Raw genomic sequence first — 25267 nt, forward strand, 5'->3', positions numbered from 1 at the left:
TACATATGATCTCTACTGTACTCAGACTGCCTCCCCTAAAAGACTATTTTGCAAAATAAGCTTCCTGGTTTTCCTGCATATACACTAATACTAGTACATTCAAAGTCTTTCATATAGAAAGAATTTCAGATTCATTTGACTGCAGAATAATATGTCTTTTTGTAATACGCACTGCTCTGCATGATCCCAGAGGGCAGAACTACTACAGGAGAAATAGGCAGAAGTCATTTTAGGTTTAAAGGAAAAACTTCTTAACAATTAGAACTATTCCAAAGGGGTTTGGGCTGCCTACGGAAGGAGTAGACTCACTTTCACCTGATGAAAAGCTGATTGAGTATACAGATTTGGTAGCTTAGCCAAGGCATTATTCTTTATCAATTATAGCTGAAATGCAGGGAGCATTTCAAACAAAATCAGATGAGGGAGGTAAAAAGTTGGGGCAAGAAGTGACAAAGCCAGGAGACTGATCAAGGTTTGCAAAAAAAGGAATACAAATGATGGAATACAAAATATTCAGGGAGGTTCACCAGCTGGGAGGGAGCTTGCAGATTATCCTTAAAGGGATAAAATATGAATGTATAACTGATAATAAGAAACTGCACAAGCACTTTCATTATTTCCTTGTCTCATTGTTTCTTTGCCTGAAAATAACAAGGTCCCCTCATGGAAAAGTCCTTCAGGCCTCACTGTCCTTCTGGATAGCAATAACTAAATAACCCATAGTCATTTCCAATAATATCAGACTTCTAAAAGCATAACAAAGAGAAGGCTAAGGTAAGAGCCTTATTCGACACACTTGATGTCTTCGATCAAAAGCCAGATAACTACTTGTTGAGTATATGATAGAGGGGGTTGTTATCCAGAAAAGAGTTGGAATAAATTGGACTCCGCAACTCTATGATTCAGTGACAGTTTTCTCACTATTTGGGTATAGTGAAGGGGGAAAAAAATGAGAGTTGACGGTAAATTACTAAGTTAAAAAAAGCAACAGATGAAGCTATAAATGAAAAGGGACTTTAAGCATTAAAAAATTTTTTTTTTCTGTTACAGTAAAAAAAGCATTGACTGATGAGTAATGTTAAAGAAGTGTTCTATTCTAGCTTTGTTAAGAAAAGCCACAACTCCCTAAAAATCTATGGTCTGACTAGTCAATATTTATTCAATGATAAAAAAGTGATATTTATTAGTATTAACTCAAGTGGTTCTATGATGGATGAAATAAGCATTAAGTATCTACCATGTGTCAGGCAGCATGTTAAATGCATTACAAATACTATCTCATTTGATGAACAGTGTACGCACTATAAATAGTTGATACTGAACAAAAATATGTATTCCTTTGCAAAAGAGTGAATATTCCTGATAAGTGGTTGGCAATTCACATTTCCAGAAATAGCACTGTGCTTTCACAATGGCTTTAGTTATAAATATTTATTAAGTGTATACCAAAGATATAAGGCCACCATGGCTACAAAAATGAAAAATAATGGAGTACCTATCTCCAAAAAGCTTGAATGCTGTGCTATAAGAAAGGCAATGCAATGTGAAAAAGTAAGTACAGCACAAGTTAAAATGAGAAGAGGGGATAAAAGTTTATATTTTCCCCTATACTTAATGGGGGAGTCATTATATTTTTTTTTTCTTAGCAGAGGAGAGGCATGTTCAGAAATGTACATTAGAGAAAATTAATTTGGCAGGATTATTGAAGAAGAGAGAGAATGGAGGCGTGGAGATAAATGAGGCAAAATAAACCTCAGAGACTAACAATTGTTCAGTCATTCAGTTGCGTCTGACTCTTCGTGACCATCTGGACCACAGCACACCAGGCCCTTCTGTCCTCCACTATGTCTGTCCAAGCTCATGTTCAATGACATTACCTATTCTCTTCATCATCTGCTGTTTCCTTCTCATTTTGCCTTCAACTTTCCCAGCATCAAAGTTTTTTTCCAGTGAGTCCTGTCATTTCCTTATGTGGCCAAAGGATTTAAGCTTCAGATTCAGTACTTGTCCTTCCAATGAATAGTCAGAGTTAATTTCTTTAAGTATTGATTGATTTGAACTCTTTGCTATCCAAGAACTCTCAAAAGTCTTCTCCAGCACCAGAATTTGAAATCATTGATTTTGCAGCACACAGCTTTCCTTGTAATCCAAATCACAACCATACATTACTACTGGATTTACTATACAGAGCTTTCTTGGCAAGGTGACGCCTCTGCTTGTTAGTATGCTGTCCAGATTTGTCATAGCTTTCCTTCCAAGAAGCAAGTGTCTTTTAATTCCATGGCCTCAGTTGCTGTCCACACTGATCTTTGAATTGAAGAATATAAAATCTGACACTACTTCTTTTTCTTCTCCCTCTATTTGCCATGATCTTAGGTTTGCTGTTTTTTTTAAATGCTAAGCCCACTCTGGGTATGTATTACAAGAAAATCAAAATTAGAAATGTAGGTCCTATGTAGGGTACCCTATCTAGGGTACCAAAAAACTAAAAACAAGGCAAGTATCCATTAATTGTTAAATTGCTAAAAAAAAAAATAACCTATGTAAATATAATAGAATATTATTATGCAATAAGAAATTAAAAATAGAAAGCATTCATGGAAACATGATAATAATGTTATAAACAGATACACAGCAAGATAAGCAGAAATAAGAGAATATACACAGTGAATGTAATAATGTAAATTAAAAGATAAAAATTCCAAGGAACTGAAAAACCAATCAAAACCATGGAGAATATATGTTCTCAATAAATAATAATACATCACCCTTCCCAAGGGAGAGAGATGATGGAAAGGGGGATCAATGATAGAAAGCACTCTGTGTATGGGCGTAGAATGTTTTTGCTTATTTTTTTACCCTCAAAATTGAAAGCTCAATCTAGAGGGCATGTTAATTATTGATTGAGGCTGAAAGACCCTGACATAAAAGGGCATCAGTAAAAGATTTTTAAAAACAAAAAAAATTAATTTCCAAAAATAATTGCTGCTGTCTTCTAGTCAAGATGTAAAGAAAAATCACTTCTTGGTGAATCAGAGAGATTTTGAATAGATATGTAAGACTAAAAATTGTTTAGTCCAGCTAGATAAAATGATACCAAACCTCCTCATCATTTCATACTTCTGTTCTAGGACTTTCTTGCATTTGCCATCCATCAGTCACTAGGTATGGTAAACATAAGGGGAAAACTTTCCATTATGACAAAAACACATGAATACTTTGTCATCAACATTTAAGCACCTTCAAATCCTTCTACTTAATTGATGGGAGGGAAACAAGCCTCTTACCCTCTATCCAATCCAAAATAATAGCTATCATTTTCATTAATAGTCAATAGAAATGCATATAGCATGCTGCAATAGACATCAATCTATTTTACAAGTACCCTAGTAAATTAAGTGCCACTGAATTGTAATTTTCTGTTGTACACAATATACACATAATAAATTCAGCATTGTGTTATATTGCTCAGAGAAGTAGGAAACGGCTAGAGGAAAAAATACATTTTGAATTGTGATATTATATTGAAATATAGTGAGAAAGGCAGAAGAAGAGAGTAGTTTAATCACTCAGTTCAGGGTTATTGAAACCATAGATTTCAGAAGAGTGAGATTGACTGAGCTCCATATTAAGTTGTCAGGGACTACATCTTCTATCAACAACTTCATCACTAAACAATGGATTTATTGATACGTTCATTGTTATTTTTGCACAAATAAGTAAACAGCATCTACTTCAAGTCAAAATGTAGTTATGCTCAAGGAAGGAGACCATTCTTTGATCAGTACTTTCCCATCTACGCCTTACCTGACAAGTGAGTATATCATAAGAGATGATAACTCATACACAAAACATGAAAGCACATTTATTAGTCAAGTCACTACAAGACTTAGGAAGAGCTCCTTCAATCTGTCATAAATCAGCAATGTTGTTTTTCACATTTCACTACCCATAAAAATGACCACCACCTGCTTTTCCTCCTCTGTTCATTTTGGGGGAATGAAAGATTCTGAGATCATTTAAAAGCACTAAACATACTCATTGCCTAAAACACAGCGTCTACTTGCAGCTCAGATTCTGGTTGCTTATAATAAAGATACAAGCTTCTGATCATTCATCATTAAAATGTTCATCCCAGTTTTACTGTGCTCTAAAATCTCATCCTTAAAAATACTCATCTCTCAGAAACCCTAATTCTGATCTCTACATTCAGAAACCAAGCCCCATTACTCCTCTTATTCTTAAGTTGTATTTATTGATTTTAAATGCTGACTCCACAGAGAAGTGCACATTTCATTTAATTATGATTACATAAAATGCAACATACTGCTCATCTTAGGCTAATAACATTCAGGAAGGTGTACCTTCTTTCAATGGAAAACGGTTTATTGTCAAAAATATCCTCTTGGAGGACACTGTTTAATTGTACTGAGGAGCAGTTATAGTGTGCAATTTTGCCATATTGATATTGGATACACTCCTATAGGAAAAATATTTTTAAATGAGAGAGTCAGGCAGTACCAAACAAGGTAGAATCAACTAGTAGTGATGTCAGGTGAAAATTCTGCCACTTGGGGGAAGTAAGCAAAAACTTGAGTAGGAGCCAATTCTCCTAATTATCAGAATGTGTACTGAGAAAACAGTGAAAATAGGGAAAGATGAAAGAAAGAAATTCAACGAGACAGAGGTTACACAGCTAAAATACTGAATACAATGTTGGAATGAGGAATTGTTAGGTTACCTGGTACATATAAAGTGCAATTTCACATCCTACTTTGCTTCTCTACGCACTGTAACTTCCAGCTGTCAGGAGAGTACCAATCTACACTCTACAGGAGTGCCAATCCTGTAGAAATGCCATTGTGAAAATAGCAACAATGAGGTAGGCTTTAAGAGCAACAGGTAAGGTTGGGGGAAACGCAATGAGTGAACAGGCTTGTGTTGTGTGAGCATATTTCTATGGCTACAAATAGAGATATGTGTGTGTGTGTGTGTGTGTGTGCGCGCGCGCGAATTGGATTTAAGTGAGGCAGAGCTGTGCAAAATTAGCAGCCTCCCTTTCTCCTCTGGAGCCATCTGGGTCCAGTGGCAAGACATAGATCAGGAGACTGGAGATGAGAGGATAACCAATGAACCAATGGCTGGCAGATATGTTCTATTGGCATACGATGTCAAGAGAGAGAAGATCTCTAGAATGTTGGGTGGATTATTAGGGGAAGACAGGTAGAAAAGTCACACAGGATGAGAAGGTCCAGTGAGATTTTTATCTGCATCTTTGGAGGAAGTACCCATAGTATTCAGAGATCCATTCAAGTTTCAAATATTAAAACTACATTTTTCTCAGAAATAATTACAAATTTGTCCACTGAACTTATTGCTTAAAAATTTAGCTTTTGGTGTAAACAGTTATAAGACACTGAAATCTAATGAATCTTGAGTCTCTTTGTTATTGATAATTAATAAAAAGAAAGTAAAATCCTGATTACAGAAGAAGCCATGAACACATGCCATGGAGCAACTCTGCCCCTTTCTACTCCTACTAACAGGCTTGGTCCCTAGAGGGTAACAACTACATGTACCCCACAAGAGTTCTTGGGATTTCCTTGAGAAGCTGAGGAAATCTTGTGTGTGTGTGTGTGTGTGTGTGTGTGTGTGTGTGTGTGTGTGTATGTGTATGTATAGATCAGCAGAAAGTGGTGGGAGGTCTAGAGGAGGAATGTAGAATAAATTGTAGGGCTAAGAGATTGGCTTATCCCTAAGGACTGGTGGGTGAAAGGAAAAATCTCTGGAATACCTTAGGCCAGAATCCCTCAGCAGTCTCTTTTCTATGATCTTTCAAATGTCTGCCAAAATAATTCAGCAATATCTCTGCTAGTTATTCAAGACCCAAGGAGGTGGTACATCTGGGCCAGGTGACTTGAACTCAACAAATATAGTTAGGTTCCTCCTTGCTATATCTTTACTTAACTTAGACATCAACTTCCTGTTGATTATATGTATTTTTCAAAATAAGTCAACCGGTTAGTCAACAAACATATACAAAGCGCTTTCTACATGACAGGCATTGTACCCATTCTCCCTTGTAGAGGAAAACTTAACACAAGAATTGAGCAGCTAAAAAAAAAGGAATCCAGCAGCTCTGCCTTTACTCCGTTGTCAGTTACCACTGTCCCAAAGAAAGTTCCTATCCTTTCTTATAAATGTCCTTTTTCTCCCCAAAAAAAGCTTTTTAAAAATGCCCCAAGCTCATTTTGTTGATCTTAGGAAAATGGATGCTAATGCACTGGGGCAGATGTGTAAGCAGTCCAATAGTTCTCAAAAGTAATTTGGGATTATACCTCCAAAGTCACCAAACTGTATATATCCTTTGAATAAAAGAGATTCAAGACATATGGAAAGGATCCATATGTACAAACATATTTATAGCAGCACTTTTTTTGATGTCCCCCTATTGAGGATTAGCTGAAGAAATTATGGCATATGAATATTACTGAGTTGTAAGAAACGACAAAAGGGATTCAGAGAATTCTGATGTTCAAAATGAGGTACAAAATGAGCTTTGCAGAACCAGGAGAAAATTTTTAACTAGCTACACCATTTAAAGGGACAATTTGAATCTCCAGAAGATTAAGGAAGAATCATGCTTCCTGCCTCTTACTGGAGAATTAATGGACTCTCAGTATAACATACGTTTCAAGATTATCTATTTTAAAAAGGTTTTGTGAGTATTTAAAAATGCTTATTTGTTAAAATGAAGTGTTTACTTGGGGAGGGGAGTGTGATGGACAGGAAGTGGGGAAGAGTGACAGATATGTCTCAAAAAACCGAAACAAAGAAACGACCATGAATGAAATATTTTGTAAATGTCCGGCAGATAGCAGAATGAAGTTCAACCAGTGAGAGACAAAAAAGTCAAGTATCAGTATTTCCATGTAAAATCTTATGTATGTTAAAAATAACTGAATATGGTATGGTCATTGTTTTATTCACCCCACAGATCCTCTGAAACTTGTAATATATCCTCTTTTCTCCATTGATGCATCTACAACCCTAATTAAGGATTTTATCACAGCTCTTAACTCTTGATTGAAATAGCCCTCTACTTACTCTCCCTTTCTCAAATCATTCCCCTTCCAATCAACCCTCTCCTCAGTTGCCAAAAGGATTTTCCTAAAGAACGAGTATGATGAAAATACCTCTACCCCAACCAATAAACTCCAATGGTTTCTGATGAACACAGGATCAAATATAAAGTCCCCTGTCATTGAAAGCTCTCTGTGAATTGTCTCCTCACTATTTTTCCAATCCGCTTGCATTTTAATTTTACTTCCTTTAGCCTCACATTCAATGTTTTATCTCAAGTTTTCTTCATGAACTGCCTCCCATACCTGGAATACCCTCCCTCTTACACCTTACTTCTTAGGTTGCTGGATTCCTTCAAGACATAGCTCAAATCCCATCTTCTACAAAAGGCCTAAGCTAATGCCGGCTGCCATTATTTCCTTCTGCTCTCAGATAACCTTCCACCATCTCTGAATGTATGTATAAAATGTTATTTGCCAAGGCATATTTGTCTGCACCCATTAGAATGTAAGCTCCTTGGGAAGAGACTGTTGTTATCTTTGTATTCCCAGAACTCAGTGCCTGCCAGATATTAAGCACTTAACAAATGCTTCTTGACAGGATGACTGACTCATATATGCCATCCTCTTTTTGTATACTTCTTTGTATGTGGAAATGATCACATTTGCTGATGATTATCAAACTCATATTACTAAAAATAAAGTTTGTTCTCCCTTTTTAATTTAGTTCCTGAAGAAAGCTATACCATATGTGTCTTAGAAAAAATTTTACAACTCCACACAGATAAATGGCAAATTATTAAAAAGTAGTACAGTGGTTAAAGAAAAAAAATTATATTCTAAACCTAGAAATACGCAACTCTCACTGACTTATGGAGTATTATGTGATCTTTGTGACCATCATAAGAGAAAATGTTGGTAAAAAGTTCTGAAATTCTAAGAAAGATGCTAAAAAGTAACAATAAAAATAATTATTGAAAATAAAATGAAAAAATGTTATTCTAACTGAAGCACATGGTCAAATTAATATATGTATATGTGTGTACAGCCTTCAGGTTTACAAATAACTAAGTTCCAAAACAACCCCCTTTGGCACTTACTAGTGATTCAGCCCTCTTATAATGATCCTAAACTATAAGACTAAAAATATTCTTGGTGCTATTAAAAAATATAACTACATATGTAACTGGTCCCTGAATAAACCGGTTTCCTTAATTTCTAGGAGTAAATCTCTTACTCTTAGCAAACATAGGTAGCAATCCCTAATCAAAAATATGCAATTAGGAGATAATATTTTCACTTTGTGGCTTTGATTAATAAGATGCTGTCCAAGCAACACTCCTTACAGCTAGATAATTGACCAATGCTAAGAAGCATGGTATGGTGAAAACATCTGGGTCAACAAGTCCATTAACCTAAAACTCATAGCTCGCCAAATAGAAACACTTACCATCTGAGCGCAATTTTGATAGGTGTTGTAAGGCATGATGTGAAAAGGTCAGCTGGAAGGTCAGGGATCATAGGTAGTAGTTCATTAGCTTCACATGCTGCTAGCTGAATGCAGTTTTTCATTGATGGGGGCAAAGGCATCTGGGCAAGTGGATGACTTGGGTTAATTGCAGCTACCTAGAGGGGAGAATGTTAAAGAAAAGAAAAAAGAGATTCATTTGGAGAATAACTTGGCAAATATATTCGAGCACAAAGGAATGAATCCACCATCACTGGTAGTTTTGGATTTTCCTGGAGTTTTTTATGCATTGATTCTGAGATTTGAGTTCAGAATCTATTACTAGGGAATAAATGATTATGAGACTTGTGAATAACTTACATACCATCCCAAAATTCTTTCTTGTTAGCGAAGCTAGACTAAATTTGGAATCAAGTCAAATATGCCAAATCTCAGTTTTGAAATGCAAACACTATGATCAGCCTTTCAATTTGAAAAACAAGGAGTAATTTACTGTTTGTGCAGTAGAGAAAAATACAGTTTATGTTTCCTTTTTCAAAAGTTAGACCGTGGAATCAGGAGCAATACTTTTTTCTTCTTTATAACCTGAGAGTGATGGGACATACTTAGGGCAAGTAACTCCTTTTGCAGTTTCTTCAAAGAACAATTACTCAGATTTATATTTGGTTCAGATACTCCAATAGTAAAGTCAAATGCTTTTGCTAAGTATTAGAGTTGGTGATTTGAAAGAAATTAGGTGATTTGGAAGAAAGAAGAATCTGAAATTTCATAGAAAACATTATAAAATGACAATCTTGCAAAAATGAAATTATTCTGGTTTCATGATGTATTGGCTTTGTTGTGGGAAAAAAAAATTATCTTACCAGTAAAGTGGGAGTAATAGTGACTGTTCTTTAATTATTTCAATAGGAAGTAAGTTTGAAAGCACTGTAAGCAGTTAGGAAGGAGAGCACTATAGAAATCCAAAATACTACTTTTATTTTCTCACGATTACATGATGTAAAATCGCAGGGTGTGAAATGAAAACAATTAATTCTCTATAAGCAATTAAGGTGCTTTAAACGCAATGCTCTAAAAAGCCAAAGCTCAGTTAGTAGATGAAATCATACATACGTACAGTATGCCTGGGGTTTAGCAACTGCAGAATTAATCTCAATCACACCACTCCCATGCTGCCAAAAAGGATGTGTTGAAGAAATGCAAACAAATTCTAATATTTGCTAAACAATATACAATTAAGGGAGTAAATCTGCTTTGAAATCATGTAATGAATTCTATTTGTGCGATAGTGTCAATCCATTACCATGAGTACAATCGTTTACTGCAATAAAGAAATTCCATTTATACTACTGTATAGTAGTGCTGTATCAATGATACATGAAAAAATAATAAAATTCAACAAATCTACTGGGTAGAGTGATTTCTGATTTTGCCTACCATTTATTTTGTACTCCTAACAAGGGAAAAAATCTGGCAGTTCACAACAGGTTTTCTTATCATTTACAAGAAAGAAAGAGATTCACATGAATACATGGCATGTCATATACTGGACTGAAATTTCTTGATCCTGAAAATAATTGGGGAGAGGAAAATTTCAGAACTACTTTTGTTCAAAAAAAATATTTAGAACTGAATAAAGCAAGGTAGATACTCTATAAGAAGTAACTTGCTTTAGAACTGGCCTGTGAATCACTATCAGGATATGTAGGATCCACAAAGGGAGTAATTTATGATCTGAAGATCACTGTCAAAGCAGGAAAATCCCAGGAATCAGTCTAAGAAAACAGATTTCTAAAATGCCTCCTAGATACATGTGCCACAAAATGTAAATGTAGTACATGAAATAAATAGATGGTAGCAGCACAGTCAAATAAAGAAATGAGACTAGAGAGACATAAAAAGAAGTCTTTCAATAAGTTAGGTCCTTTGTCATCCTATGAATTGCTAGACCACTATAGCAAGAGTCCTAGCCTCCTCCCCACTATTTATAGAACGTTTTTCCTCAGCTCCCAGGTGAAAGCCAGAATATGAAGGTAGAAGCCACATGTTTAAACCTATATATCTGCTGCCACATTTTTCATAGCACCTAGAAAGAGCAAACTAAAAACCTACAATCTTTCTTACTGACATTCAAAGAGCAAGCATTACTTACACAAAATGAAAATATTTATATTCATTTCCCCTAGAGCCAGACAATTAAAAAAAAAACAACTTCTAAAGTGACCAATTTGTTATTTTAAAAAACCTCTTGAGATCTGTGCCCCATTTCCCCCTCCACCCCCAAGAATATGTAATTACTTGAATAACTGGAAAGATGTCATAATACTTATGGGTAGTCCTACAAAAAGTATTTTTGGAATACCATGTTACAGTGGAAAGTATTGAGTTACTTTATGATATGTCTACATTTTATATCTATCCATATCAGTGTGCTCACATGACAGAACTACATCACAAACAAGCAGGACATTTTTGAAAGTTACATACTGAGTAAGAGTTGCAAACTATTAACAATGATATAAAAGAATATTCCAAATCACTGGTACCAAAAATGAAAAATCACAACTCTGGATTTTTGCCTCACACCCATTGGGGGTGACACAGAAAAACATGCCAGCAATGCATTTACTGATGGTGGAAGTGTAAACTGGTACAGCCATTCTAAAAAGCTGTTTTTGAATTATGCAAACAAAATCACTACAATTGTCTATATCATTTCAAACAGCAATTCCATTACTAGATGTGCTATAAGGAAGTCACAGACAAAAAGAAAGGCTCCATATAAACCAAAATGTTTCTAGTAGCACATCCTGTGTTAGTAAAGAACTGGATAAAAGGAGATATCCATTGACTAGGAAATGGCTAAACAAACTGTGGAACATGAATGCAATGGAATACTACTGTGCTATAAGAAAAGTCAAATATGATAACTTCAGAGAAGCAAAGAAAGTCTTGCATAAAATGTAGTAGAGCCAGGAAAACAATATTTAAAAACTATCAATGTGAATGAAAAGAACTTAATATAACTTAAAATGAATATTGCAAAATTATATGAGCAGAAACCTCCCCTTGCTCCTATGCAAAGAACTGAGGGAGTGAGATGGTCCATAGAGTATAACATTGCATGTAGTATTTTTTCCCATTGATAGATCACTCCTTATTTTTTAAAAATATTCTTTGTTATAAAGGATGGCTCTCTTGAAAGGAGAGAAAAATCTAGGTGATATAAAAATAAAAGTTATTAATGCAAATCTATTTTAATGGGTATAAAAGTTTTGTTAATGATTTCAAGCTCCAAAAGAACTTAACCTGTGTGTAAATGTCTCCAAATTCTTTTTTAAGTACCAAGTGCTTAAAATTGCTAATGCATTTATAGTAATCTCTCTCTCTCTCTCCCCCTCCCTCCCTCCCTCCCTCGTTCCCCCTACAATTGTGTTCTCATACCTTAGGTAGATTATCACCACTGAATATATGGGTATAAATACAGAGCAGGGTTAACTGACTTACCTAATGTCAAAAAATTACTTGGAAAGAAAAAATTAGAACCTAGGTCTCCTGTCTTTTCAGATGTTTTCCATAACATTCTGCTTCTCTTTGGAGTAGGGATACTATCTGCCCAAAATGCATGCTATTATGTTTAAGAAATAATGATTAAGGGGGCAGGGCCAAGATGGCAGCTTGAAAACAGGGACAGGCTTGAGCTCTCCTCCAAATCCCTCCAAACACCTATAAACTATGACTCTAAACAAATTCTAGAACTACAGAACCCACAAAATGACAGAGTGAAGTAAGTCTCCAGCCAAAGACAACCTGGATGGTTGCCAGAAAGGGTCTATCACACCAAGCTGAAAGCAGGCCAGCTTAGTCCATGCCAGAAGAGACCAGGCTAGAGTACACCGGGTGGAGCAGGCCTCAGGTCCCTGAATCACTGAGCTGTGGCAGTTTCCAGACTTCTTAATACACAAACACCAAAGACAACTTAGCAGGTCAGTGGGAAAACTGTTGGATCTGGGTGAAAGAAGTGAGAGGTCCAGCCACAGCCCTGGGGCAGAGGAGGTGGCTGCAGCTGCAGCTGTGGCTGCTTCGGGAGCTCCAGGCCCACAGACAGTGGGAAGAATCAAGTGGCTGATCAAAGCAGGAGTGCAAGGATCTCTTTGCTGGTGCTAAGGCCGCATGCTCTCCCTTTTCCCTGCTTGGATCTGAGCAGCAGTCCTTGGGAGAAGAGGAGCACTGGTGTGGCAGAGCTGTGGTGACTGTGGAGAGGGAGTCCTCCTGGTAGTTAGATGCCAGAAAGGAGTGCTTGCACTCACAGACCAGAGCACAGGCCAGGAGAGGAGCATCATACCACCTCAGAATAGAAGTAACTCTGAAAAACAGCAGCTTAAAACCCCTGAAGCTTGGGACAAAGCACCCTCCACTCTGGAAGCAGGCATACACTGATAAAGAGCTCAAAAGACAATTAAGTGGCTGGGAAAATGAGCAGACAGGGTAAAAGGATTCAGACTATACAATCTTTCTTTTGTGGCAAAAAAGATCAAAACATACAGCCAGAAGAAGTCAACAAAGGGAAAGATCCTACATCAAAAAAGCCTCCAAGAAAAATATGAATTGGTCTCAGACCATAGAAGAGCTCAAAAAGGATTTGGAAAGGCAAGTTAGAGAAGTAGAGGAAAAATTGGGAAGAGAAATGACAGTGATGCAAGAAAATCATGAAAAACAAGTCAATGACTTGCTAAAGAAGACCCAAAAAAAATACTGAAGAAAATAACACCTTAAAAAAAAAAACTAACCCAAAAGGTAAAAGAACTCCAAAAAGTCAATGAGGAGAAGAATGCCTTAAAAGGCAGAATTAGCCAAATGGAAAAGGAGGTCCAAAACCTCACTGAAGAAAATACTGCCTTAAAAATCAGCATGGAGCAAGTGGAAGCTAGTGACTTTATGAGAAATCAAGAAATTATAAAACAGAACCAAAGGAATGAAAAAATGGAAAACAATGTGTAATATCTCATTGGAAAAGCTACTGGCTTGGAAAATAGATCCAGGAGAGATAATTTTTAAATTACTGGACTACCTGAAAGACATGGTCAAAAAAAGAGCCTAGACATCACCTTTCAAGAAATTATCAAGGAAAAGTGCTCTGATATTCTACAAGCAGAGGGTAAAATAGAAATTGAAAGAATTCACCTCTCGCCTCTTGAAAAAGATCTCAAAAAGAAAATTCCTAGGAATATTGTAGCCAAATTCCAGAGTTCCCCAGTCAAGGACAAAATATTGCAAGCAGCCAGAAAGAAATAATTTGAGTATTGGGGAAACATAATCAGGATAACATAAGATCTATCAGCTTCCACATCAAGGGATTGAAGGACTTGGAATATGATATTCTGGAGGTCAAAGGAGTTAGGATTAAAACCAAGAATCACCTACCCAGCCAACTGAGTATCATGCTCCAAGGCTGAATAGAAAATTTGACTTTCAAATACAAGAATCAAGAGAAGCATGAAAACGTAAAAAAGAAAGAGAAATCATAAGGAACTTACTAAAGTTGAACCATTTTGTTTACATTCCTACATGGAAAGATATTTGTAACTCAAGAGATGTTTTTCAGTATTAGGGTAGTTGAAGGGAATATACAGATATATGTAGACAGAGGGTACAGGGGAGTTGAATATGAACGATGATATCTAAAAAATAAAATGAAGGGGGTGAGAGAGAAATATACTGGGAGAAGTAGAAAGGGAAAGATAGAATGGGGTAAATTATCTCACATCAAAGTGGCAAGAAAAAGCAGTTATAATGGAAGGGAAGAGGGGGCAGGTGAAAGGGAATGAGTGAATCTTGCTTTCATCAGATTTGGCTTAAAGAGAGAATAACATACACACTCAATTGGGTATTTTACCCTACAGGAAAATAGGGGGGAAGGGGTTAAGGTGGGGGGGGGGGTGGTAGAAGGAAGGGCAGACTGCAGGAAGAAGTAGCCAAAAGCAAACACTTTTGAGAAGAGACAGGGCCAGAGACGAAAAGTGAATAACGAGGGACAGGATAGGATGGAGGGAAATATAGTCTTTCGCAACATAAGTACTGTGGAAGTGTTTTGCCTAATGATACATGTATAACCTATATTGAATTGTTTGCTTTCTCGGGGAGGGTGGGTGGGGAGGGAGGAAAGGAGAGAATTTGGAACTCAAAATTCTAAAAACAAATGTTAAAAAATTATTTTAATTGCTTTTACACGCAAAAAAAGAAATAATGATTGGATATACTGAGTGTTCTTTTTAAAAGATAAATGCATACATGGAAATGAATTGTACATATTCAGAAGTATATGTATCATATTATAGTACTGTGTTATGACAGTGATTTTAATGCTCAACTTTCAAATAAAGGGCACTAGGCATTGTATTGGGGGTCCTTGAAGAGTTTGGCCTTTGTTTCCTTTGATTAGTTCATGGTCTTTGATTGAGTCTTCCTAGGTGCTAAGCCCCAGGCCCAAACCCCTATGTACTAGGTGCTAACCCTATGTGGGAGTGTAATTGGTAAATTGGGGCTCTAGGTGGGGCCAATGAAGGGAGGTGCTAACACCAGAGCCAATCATAGGAGCCAAAGTTCTGGTTGCTCAGGTGATGTTTGATGACATCTGAAACTGTATAAAAAACAGAGAACAGAGCTATTTGCTTAAGGCTCTTGCTCCTGGAGGTGCAGGACTCTGGGCAGCCTCAGTAAGGGCCTTCCGCGGAACTCAGATGTGTTTCTTGGTAACTATGAATTGTCTTCGGTCTGTATGTAATTTGTTTGTGTTTGCTCTGAAGTTCAGCGTGCTGGCTTTTTCCCCTGAACTAAGTGGATGGTATGCTGGATTAAAGTAAGATTGCTAAGCCCTAAATGTTGCTTTCCATAGCAAAGCAGATCAAAAAAACCTGGGTTTGCAGCATTCTGTGAGCTGGTTGTTGTTGGTTTTACACCCCCAAGCAGCTGCTAGCTGGATTGTTGAAACAAGCATGTTTGATTAAAAACCCATTCCACTACAAGGATATCAAATCCTAGAGCACAAAGGTATATACTTATAAATAAAAGAAGCTTAAAGTTTGTCATGAACACTGTAACTTTTAATATATTTGCTATTACAAAGCAGAAAGGGAACATTTTAAAAAACTAAGGCTCTTCTCTAGCTATACAAACTAAAAGAGCATCAGCAAATCCAACTTGGACCACTCAGGAAATTACTTCTTAAGTCTATTGTGACAACCCTGCTAAGAGATATGATTGGTTTGGGCACCATTTGAGTCTAAAGCTCGTCAAATGTGAGTCACAAAGAAAGATTCTTGTAGTCTAACAGATGTGTCAGAACAGGCTTCACGCACAAGTATTTTGCTGATGGAATACATTCAGCTAGAGGCATCCTTGCAACAGCATCCAGGGAATTAGTTGTTTCACGTAAATGTTACCTCTTTTACTCTGGATGCTTTATGAGAAAAGATGCTACTCTGCCTCTACTCCTATTCACACCCCCCACCCCTGCCAAAACACACAGAAAAGGAGGTGGCAGGAGAAAGTAATGAACAGAAAATATTATAAGAATGACAGGAAGATGATAGGAAAATTGGGACAAACCTCAGGAGAACAAGGTTTACTGGCCCCCTATCTGAAACTGAGTCATTTTGAAATTGCATCGCCTTAGTCCAAAAAGAAGCAGACTAGCATTAGTAATAAAACATTACCACTACTGAAGCATAGCACAATAAGAATGGGTTATGAGATTATTAAAAACCATCGACTTCAAGGAGCCAAAATGGTGGCGTAAGCAGTAAATCGTCATAACTCTCCTATATTCACCTCCAAACAACCATAAAATAGCTCCCCAACCCAAATCCTGGAACAGTAGAACCAGCAAAAAGAAGGGGTGAAACAATCTTCGAGCCCAAGAAACTTGGAGGATGGCCAAGAAATGTTTGTCACAATCGAGTAAAAGAGGAGCACAATCCAGGACAGGAAGTGTCTCAGCAAGCCAGCAGTAAGCCCCACCTCAGCAAACCAGTGTAGATCCTGAGCCCCACTGTGGTGAAGCAGGCAAAAGCCAACACTAGGACCCCCCACGTGACTCAAAATAGCCAGGGGAACCAGTAGACTCCAGCTTTGAGAACCACTTGCTTCAGCATAGCCCCAGGCAACCCCTAGCAGCCAGGCCTCTGCAGCAGTCCTGGGTAAGGGGGCAGCTGCCAGAGACCAAAAGATCACATGCTTCAGTGTATCCCTGGGGAAATGCAGAAACACCCCACAAGCCTCAGCATATACCAAACTAGGACCCCGGTAAGCTAAAAGAAGCACCAGGTAAGCTGCCAGCCCCCTACTGCCTCCAGCAATGCAACCTAGCCCTCAACCACTCCCCCCCCACAAGCAGCACCAGACACTGAGTCCATCTTGGGCTCCAGGGCAACATTAGTGCAGCACTAGGTAAACAGTAAGGGCCTGGAACCCTTGGCACAAGAAGCCCGAGTACCCTTTTCACTCTGGAAGCAGACCTCAAATTTTAAAAAAAGGAAAAAGACCAAAAAAGTCAAGCAAAAAACAAAAATTGAATCTGACCACAGAAAGTTATTATGAGGACAGGGAAGAGAAAGACACAAAGTCAGAAGAGAACAATGTCAAAAACACCAAAGAGGGAGGGAGGGATAAAAATTTGGAACACAAAATGTTGTAAAACTGAATAATAAAAATTGTCTTGATAGAATTGGGGGAAAATAATGTATTATTTTAAAAACTTTTAAGATTATTAAAAACTAAGTTTTATGGCAATTTTAATCTGTGAGTTTCACAGTGGGAAATGACATCTGAAGCATAACAGTTACCCAAAACACGAGCGACCTTCTACAATATCGCTAATGGTCATTTAAAAACCTCCAAATGATAAGGAATTCCATATATTCCAAAGCAGTCTATTCCATTTTTAGATAACTATAATTATTTCAACCTTTTGTTTGTGTGAAACTCTGCCCCAAACTTTGGTCTTAGATTTATCTTTTGGAAATTAGAACACCCTTAGAGTGAGAACACCAATCTCGACATGGAAAATTGACTTTAATTTCCTGAAATCAATGTGAAGCTCTGCCTAAAGGCAGCCTTTTGCCCTGATAGCAATGCTGGGAAGACAAAATAAAGTACACTAGTTCTCGCTGAATGTCAAATCATCGGACACTTTTGTATTTATCTCTCCCTTGTAGAATTCTCTATCACTCTTCTTTTCCTATCCCCCACCTCAACACTTTCTCTTAAATAGTACTCCATTTAGCATAATATGGATAAGTTGCTATTACTGGATTGAAGTTTTTTTTTTAATTCTTGATTCTTGAATTCTGTCACACTCAGGTATTTTGTTGAAGGAACCTTAAGTTAGAAGCATCCCTACAACTGTAGCAATCAGAGACATCCAAGATCTCCAGAAGGGTTTTTGCACAACAGTCAATCCTCGGTGTTCTTTTAAGATAGCAATCTTGTGTCCTCTTCTGTTCTCTTCTATAGATCACACATCCTCAGTTCTTCTAACCAATCTTCGTGGGGCAGGTTCCAAGTACCCTCACCATACTATTCCCTCCTTCTATGGATATATAGCATCATAATCATCATCATCGCCACCACCTTCAGAGTTAGCTTTCATATAACATTTCAAGGTTTGCAAAGCACTTTACAAATATCTCATCTGAATCTCAACACCTCTGAGAGATAGGTGCTATTACTATCATCCCTATTTTACAAACTGAAGCAGACGTACGTTGAGTGACTTGCCAAGTGTGACATAGCCAAGTATCTGAGGCTGGATTTGAATTCAAGTCTTCCTGACTTGATGTCTTGAATTCTTGCCACTGTACCACCTACCTGTTTTTATCATTGTTAAGGTATTTTTGAAAATGTAGTGTGGAGAAATGAAGAAAGTACTTAAAATATGACTCATCAGGGCAGAGAACAGCAGGATTATCATCTCCATCATTTTGGACACTATATTTCTCTTAATTCAGACTAAGATTGATTTTGTTAGCTCTTTTGACTGCTCAGAACAGATGTAAATTTACTAGAAAACATGGGAAACCAAATCAAGAATCAATATCCTTTTCTGAAAGGTTCTTATCCATCTACTTAATAAGCATTTATTACTAAGGACTTCAGTGCCACACACTTTATGGGGCAACAAGACCAAGAAATTGACCTTTTTTACTCGAGCCAAGTTACAGAGTCTGTGGCCTTTAACCACCATATACAATTTTATGGTTAAAAACATAGCAGTAGGGTCATGTCAGCAACAACACAGAGGACTAGACATATCCTCTGACCCTGATAACCTCTCCAAAACAGAAATTACATACAAAACATAAAACAACTTCAGCTGTCTCCTGGGCTAGTTCTGACCCTCCAAAAGTCAGTTGGGGCAGGGACCTATGGTTGGTGAACCATGAATTACCTAAAGCAAGATGCTGAGAAGCTTTAAGATCTAGCCCCAAAGGAAACCAAAGCCAAAGGGAAAAGAGACAGCAAGTCAGCGATAGGGAAAATAAGGGGGTGGGGAGGATTTGAGGGAGACTGAAATTACCAAAGATTTTGGGTAGAAGAAAACTTCAAAGACCTTGAACATAAAGTAGACAAATCAACAGAAAAAAAGCAACAACAGAAGAATATATGGTATCCAAATCTAGTAAATTAGCTCAGGCATCAATGAATAAATACTGCAAAACAAAAGAAAATGATCCAACACTTGAAGAGACAGAGGACCATGTGGAATTTGAGAACATGGAACCATAACACAGTTTCTGAGTGGCTCAAAAGAGAAATGAGAAGTATGAGAGCAGAATTTATGGCCTATTGTTAAGGCAATCAGACTTTTCCCTGTTCTTCCCTTTTGGGATGCTCAGACTATCAAGTCTCCCCTTTGCTTGAATGGGTAGGAAACCTTTTTGCGGTCTTTGTTTAGGAGTATTTCTCAGCACTGAGGCAATTGAGTCATTTACTTGTATGTGATGTGATGCTGGGGATGGGGAACTTACACACACCCAGCCTGGGTGAGGTCAGAGCCCTCAGGGCTCCAAACTGGATATAAATGAGAGGAGCTCAGTGTTTGACTTTTGGGGCACACTCATGGAAGGAGTGTTGAGAGTCTGGGCAAACCGTAACTGCCTCCCAGCTCTGCTAACCTAGACCCCTTGGTTCTTCTCTGGTAACTATGTATTGTGATTTGATCAAAGGTCTGTCTGTTGATGTTTGTAATTTCTGTTTGTATTTACCTTGAAGTTCAGAGGGCAGATCTTTTGCCCTTGAATTAAGAGATTGATATATGTATGTTTAATTAAACTAAGACTGGTAACCCCTTAAAGTGGCTTTCCTTAGTAAAGCAGATCAAAGAATCTGTGCTGGCAACTTTCTGTGTGCTGGTTGTTGGTGGGTCTTACACACCCTACAGCAGCTGGTAGCAGATTGTTGCTAAACCTATACAGCAAAAATAATAAGGAAAATAGAAAAAACTATAATCTGCAATGGCAAGCCTCAACAATGAAACAAAAAAGAATAATAGATTGAGAATGCAAATAACCAGAAGTGAAGGGCAATATAGAATAAGTAAAGCAAAAAACAATAACATTAAAAGAAAATAAGTTCTCTACGTAAGCAAAACACTGATGTTAAAGACAGGATGCATGGAGAATAACTAAGGATTATAGACTTCCCAGAATAAAACAAAAGGACAAAAAAACCAAAACAGAATAATGAAGGAAATAACGAAGAACTACCCAGAACTTCTGAGCAGAAAAGATGAAATTTTAATTGGAAGGATTCAGAAATTGTCTCCAGAAAAAGAAAAAAGAAACCTCAAGGCTATAAATTTCAAGATACATACTGGTTAAATTTAACAATTAGAAACAAGTTCTGTAAGCCATCGGGAAAAAAACCCCTTCAAAATACAAAGGAAAAAACTTTTATATAATGCAAGACTATTCTACACATACTAGAAAACACAGGAGGGAAGGGAGTAATGTGTTCTGAAGAGCAATGGAGCTCAGGATGCAGCCCAGAGTGACTTACTTTGCAAAAATCTGAGTTTAACCACATGTGAAAAAAAATGGATATTCAAAAATAAAGAAGAGTTTGAAACATTTTTAGAAAGAAAACCAGAAATAAGGACATTATTTGCTTCTTGAATACCCCAAACAACAGAAATGCAGGAGTGAAGGACAGCAACAGCAACAGCAACAGCAACAGAGGGACAATAGATCAGAAAGATTTCTTTCTGGATGTACACAAGGAAACATGGGTAAAGGAGAAAATTCAGTAGAGGTAACACTGAAGAGCTGGATAAGAGGGCAGCATAACGGATAGAACCTGATGACACTCTGCCTACAGGTGAATCATTGTTTTATGTAGGACTGCATTACCCCAGGGGGATACGTGGCCGGATACATGAAAGGGGCAGAAGGGAGCAGGGGGATAGAAAGAGGGTGTATGTAATGTGCCCGCAGGGCTAGCCATGCAGGGACGGTGGCCTTTGTGGTCTCAAAAAGAAAAGAGCCTATAGAAAAGTGGGTGAAGTAGAGTGGGAAGGGGAGGAAGCAGGGCTTTCTTTGATGATGACAGGGAGATTCACTGGTACATACTCCTATGAGTGAAGAGAGGATCTGTGAAAGGAGATGAGCACCATACAAGGGGTGTGGCCTAAGAGATTTAGTGCTTGCAATGGCCTACATTTGGGGTACCAAAGAAGTTAGAACCCCTAGGGGCAATTGGTGTTTGGGGAAGAGGGAGAGTATGGACCTAAGGAGGAGATTTTGAGGCAAATGTTAAAAAAAAAAAAGTAACCAGTGGAGGGTAGAGGTCAATGGTGGACTGCATAATCAGGGACGTGGTATAAGAGGGGGACCACCCTGGGACAATGTCTTCTCTTATACCTGTAATAATCAGTGCTGTCCTGAGAGTGAGACACAACGAAAAAAGGGCAATTTATAAGCCAAGTGCAACAAGGCAGTGGCAGAAAGCACCTATAGGGTAAAGCCAAGGACAGATACCTTGGAAGTGAAGAGCTATGAGAAGACACTCCTAATCTACCCCTTCATGCACATATCTTCAGACTTCTTCAATGTATTAATCAGTTGTGCTATTTTTTCTCTCTTAAAAAATACTATTTGCCATACTGAACTGCTCCCTGGAAAGGGAAAGGGGAGGGATATTTGGGATAATTGTGGTAATAAAAGAAAATATCAATTAAAAACTTACTTAGAAAACAAAAAAATAGTAGTTTGGGTTGTCAGGCATTTACTCTTTTTCATATCTTAAGTCAACTTAAGGCAACAAGCATCATTAAGTGCCTATGAAGTTCTAGGCACTACACTGAAGGGTAGAAATACAAAGAAAGGCATAAAACAGCTCCTGCTCTCAAAGAGCTCACATTCTAATGAGGGAGGAATCACGAAAACAACTATGTCGAAATAAGACTAAATAAATAGGAGATAATCTTAAGAGAGAAGCCATTAAGATTACGGAGAACTAAATTACATCCAAGTGTAGCAATTAAGAACTTCTGCATTCTGACAAGTAACACAGGGCTGGCATAAGAGTGGGTGGGAGGAAGGGCAGAGGGAAAGGAAAATGAGTTTGGCTTGAACAACACATGGCTATGGATAATTGGTTTCATTTAGCAGCGAGCATTCTGCTCTCCCTATTGTGAAGTAACAGAAGCCATGCTAGAGAGCGCTCCTCACCAACTCTTTCCAATATCCAAACTTGAGTACAATTCTTTTTTAATTAACCAATTTCAAATCTTCTTCCCGCATCATTATTTCTTAAGAATGAAAGGGTAAGATACAAAGTTTAACAATCTTATACTTTCTATTCAATTTTTTGTTTGCTTGTTTCCTTGATCTGCAGATTACTCTTGATTGCAGTCCCCTTCAGCAACCAAGAACACCTTCCCAATAGTGTCTCCTGGATAAATAGTTGTTGAGTAAATGAATAAGTTCACCAGAATGATCACTGGCAGGTACATTCCTGGTTGTCTGGCACATTCTTCAATATAAAGTGAATGTCAATGAAGAAATTAGATTAATTTTAGCTACAGTTTGAGCCCCAAGTATAATTACACATTATTATAATATTTCAGACTAATCTGGCACCTTTCATTAGATTAACCCAAAGTGTGTTTCTAACATAAACTCATTTCTTATAAGCTGTAAGGTAGAGAGATATAGGAGACCTTTACTTCAGTGATACTTAAGAGCCAATAACACTTCAACATTGTGATATTTAAAGCAAAGGCACTCACTGGTTAGTGATTATTTTTTAGTTTACTAGCCCTGGACCATCAAAAATATGAGAATCCAAATCCAACTGATGGGATAGGAGTTTTTATACGGGGGCGGGGGGGGGGAAGGGAGAATTGATTTAGGCCACTGATCATTTAGGTTAATCAATTCTTCGTAGGTCTATTCAAACATTGCCATCTCTTGCAGCTTTTTAAATGTCAGGTTTAAGATGATGATAACAACATACCTGATGATGATGACGATAATAACAATTAACATTTATGTCATACGTTAAGGTTTATAAATGCTTTAAAAATATAATCCCAATGAATCCCTACAAAGTAGAAACTATTATAATCCTGATTTTACAGTTGAGTAAACTAAGTCTAAGAAAAGCTAAGTGACTTTTCCAGGTTCACACAACTACCGTGTTATTTGATTCTTCCATTTCCAAATCCCAGTGCTCTCCCATGGCACCACCTAACTGTAGTCTTCAACTAAGCTAGGGACTCTAATACTTCAAATACCAGAAAAAAATTTTTATCCCTAAGAGCTTACCTTCTAGAGTATCATCTATGCTACCATATGCTACTAAACTGCCATTAAGAATGACAAATATGAGGGCATTGTAGAAATATAGAAAGCTCTATGTGAAGTAATACAAAGAGAAAAGAAGAGACCTCACAATGGCACACATTAATTACAACTATCTAAATACTGTAACTGCACATCACAATCGTAAATATTAAAAATGGAAGGGATGTTAGAAGTCACTTAATCCAAGCCTTCCGTAGCATAAAAAGTTAAGTTTTTATAGTAACTACTCTGAGGAAAGTGGCTAAATATGCCAATTCTCTTTAGAGGAGGTAAACAAAGCTATATTCTTATCAAAATAAATATTTTGGCAAAAAATAAAGTTACATCCCTCTCCTCCCTTACATTTTAGTTGGTTTCACCCTGAGTATATCTAGACTCCCAAGCCCTTATAAACAATGTAATGATAGTGTGATTTCTAGTTCCTGTCGTTTAGTAGAAGGTGGTTGGATCAGAACAATGAACTTACTTGGATTTGCAATGGTCCTGGGCATTTTCAGAATACAGAATGCTTTAAAATCATGGCAGTCTTTGAAAGAATAGTAGAATTAGTGTAAATAATTGGGGAAGAGTCAAAAATTTCTGACAATTTATCATTTTATACGGTAATCCACTATTCAGTATTGTGTTATATTCTCCACAGAAAATATCAATATTTTTACGTGCTGAAATAGATATCCAGTACATAGCTATGTTGATACATATATTCATATGGGTAAGAACATGTATGTTATATGTTTGTGCATGAGTAAACCCACCCACTTAATAATTGGTTAAAATCTTTCACGTTGTTGTTTGCTCATTTTGTTGGTATTCACATAATTTTTAGTGGGCATTATGAAGAAAAAACGATCATCCTCTGGCCAGCAGGGCTAATTATGGAGCCATTTTTCTGTCAACTTCATCTATTCTGCTAAGGAGACTTTATAGACTCATTTCCTATTCCACCACCTTGTCATGATTTGAAAGTGATTTTAGCTTCCAGAAACCTATGACAGTGGAACACAGGTATGGAGTATGGACCTTGTAGTGGCAATGCCTATTTTCCAAATACTATCCAAACTAAGCCATAAGGTAAATTTGTTTGTTTGTTTTACCAAAAGTAGGATTCTTAATAGGATCCAGGAATAGAGTGCTGAGGATCCATGGGCCTCAATTGGAAAAAAAAAATTACATCTTTACATCAATATAATTGATTTTCTTTGAAATCTTAAGTACTTTATTTTATATATTTAAAAAGATTATTCTGAGTAGGCCCACAGTTTTCACCAGCCTGTCAAAGGGGTCTATACCCCTCCCACCAAAAGGCTAAGGGCCCATTCTTTAAAAAGACTGAGATCAGCAATAGTATTGGGTATGGTCAAACCCAAAGATTTATAGACTCTTGAAGTATATAAGCTTGTATGGTTATACTCACAAATAAACTTTTACATACCATAAAACTATATAACAGGTAATTGTTCTGAAAATTCTTTTCCCAGGGATTTTAACCATGTGCCAAGGAATAATACATGCCCACAGCCTTCACATTGTTTTCCCTATCAAGTTCAAATTTGGAAAAACCAAGAAAAAAATTTCAGAAAAGTCCACCTAACTCTGTCAACATAAAAATAATCTTTTCTCCTGGGAAGATTCTTTAGGGAAGTCATAGGAGATGTGAAACATAAAGGCTTATTAGGCCATATGTACTATCTTGGCTTAAACTCATACATAATAAACTAAAAACCTCTAACCTAGGTAGTCCAATAATTTTTAAATGATCTCTCCTGGATCTATTTTCCAGGTCAGTGGTTTTTCCAATGAGATACTTCACATTGTCTTCCATTTTTTCATTCCTTTGGTTCTGTTTTATAATA

The 25267-nt window shown here is 37.2% G+C and overlaps 1 protein-coding gene across 2 annotated transcripts in view; it reads right to left on the reverse strand.

Annotated features, from left to right (window-relative positions):
* The window catches only part of RPTOR (regulatory associated protein of MTOR complex 1), a 547756-nt gene that overhangs the window by 301584 nt on the left and 220905 nt on the right, over positions 1-25267 (reverse strand). For both annotated transcript variants that reach the window (XM_036753902.1, XM_036753901.1), the window contains exon 6: positions 8533-8708. In XM_036753902.1, the coding sequence (XP_036609797.1) occupies positions 8533-8708 (176 nt within the window). The remainder of the gene's footprint in view (positions 1-8532; positions 8709-25267) is intronic.

This window comes from Trichosurus vulpecula, chromosome 4 (assembly GCF_011100635.1).
Source record: "Trichosurus vulpecula isolate mTriVul1 chromosome 4, mTriVul1.pri, whole genome shotgun sequence".
In the NCBI taxonomy this organism is placed as follows: Eukaryota; Metazoa; Chordata; class Mammalia; order Diprotodontia; family Phalangeridae; genus Trichosurus; species Trichosurus vulpecula.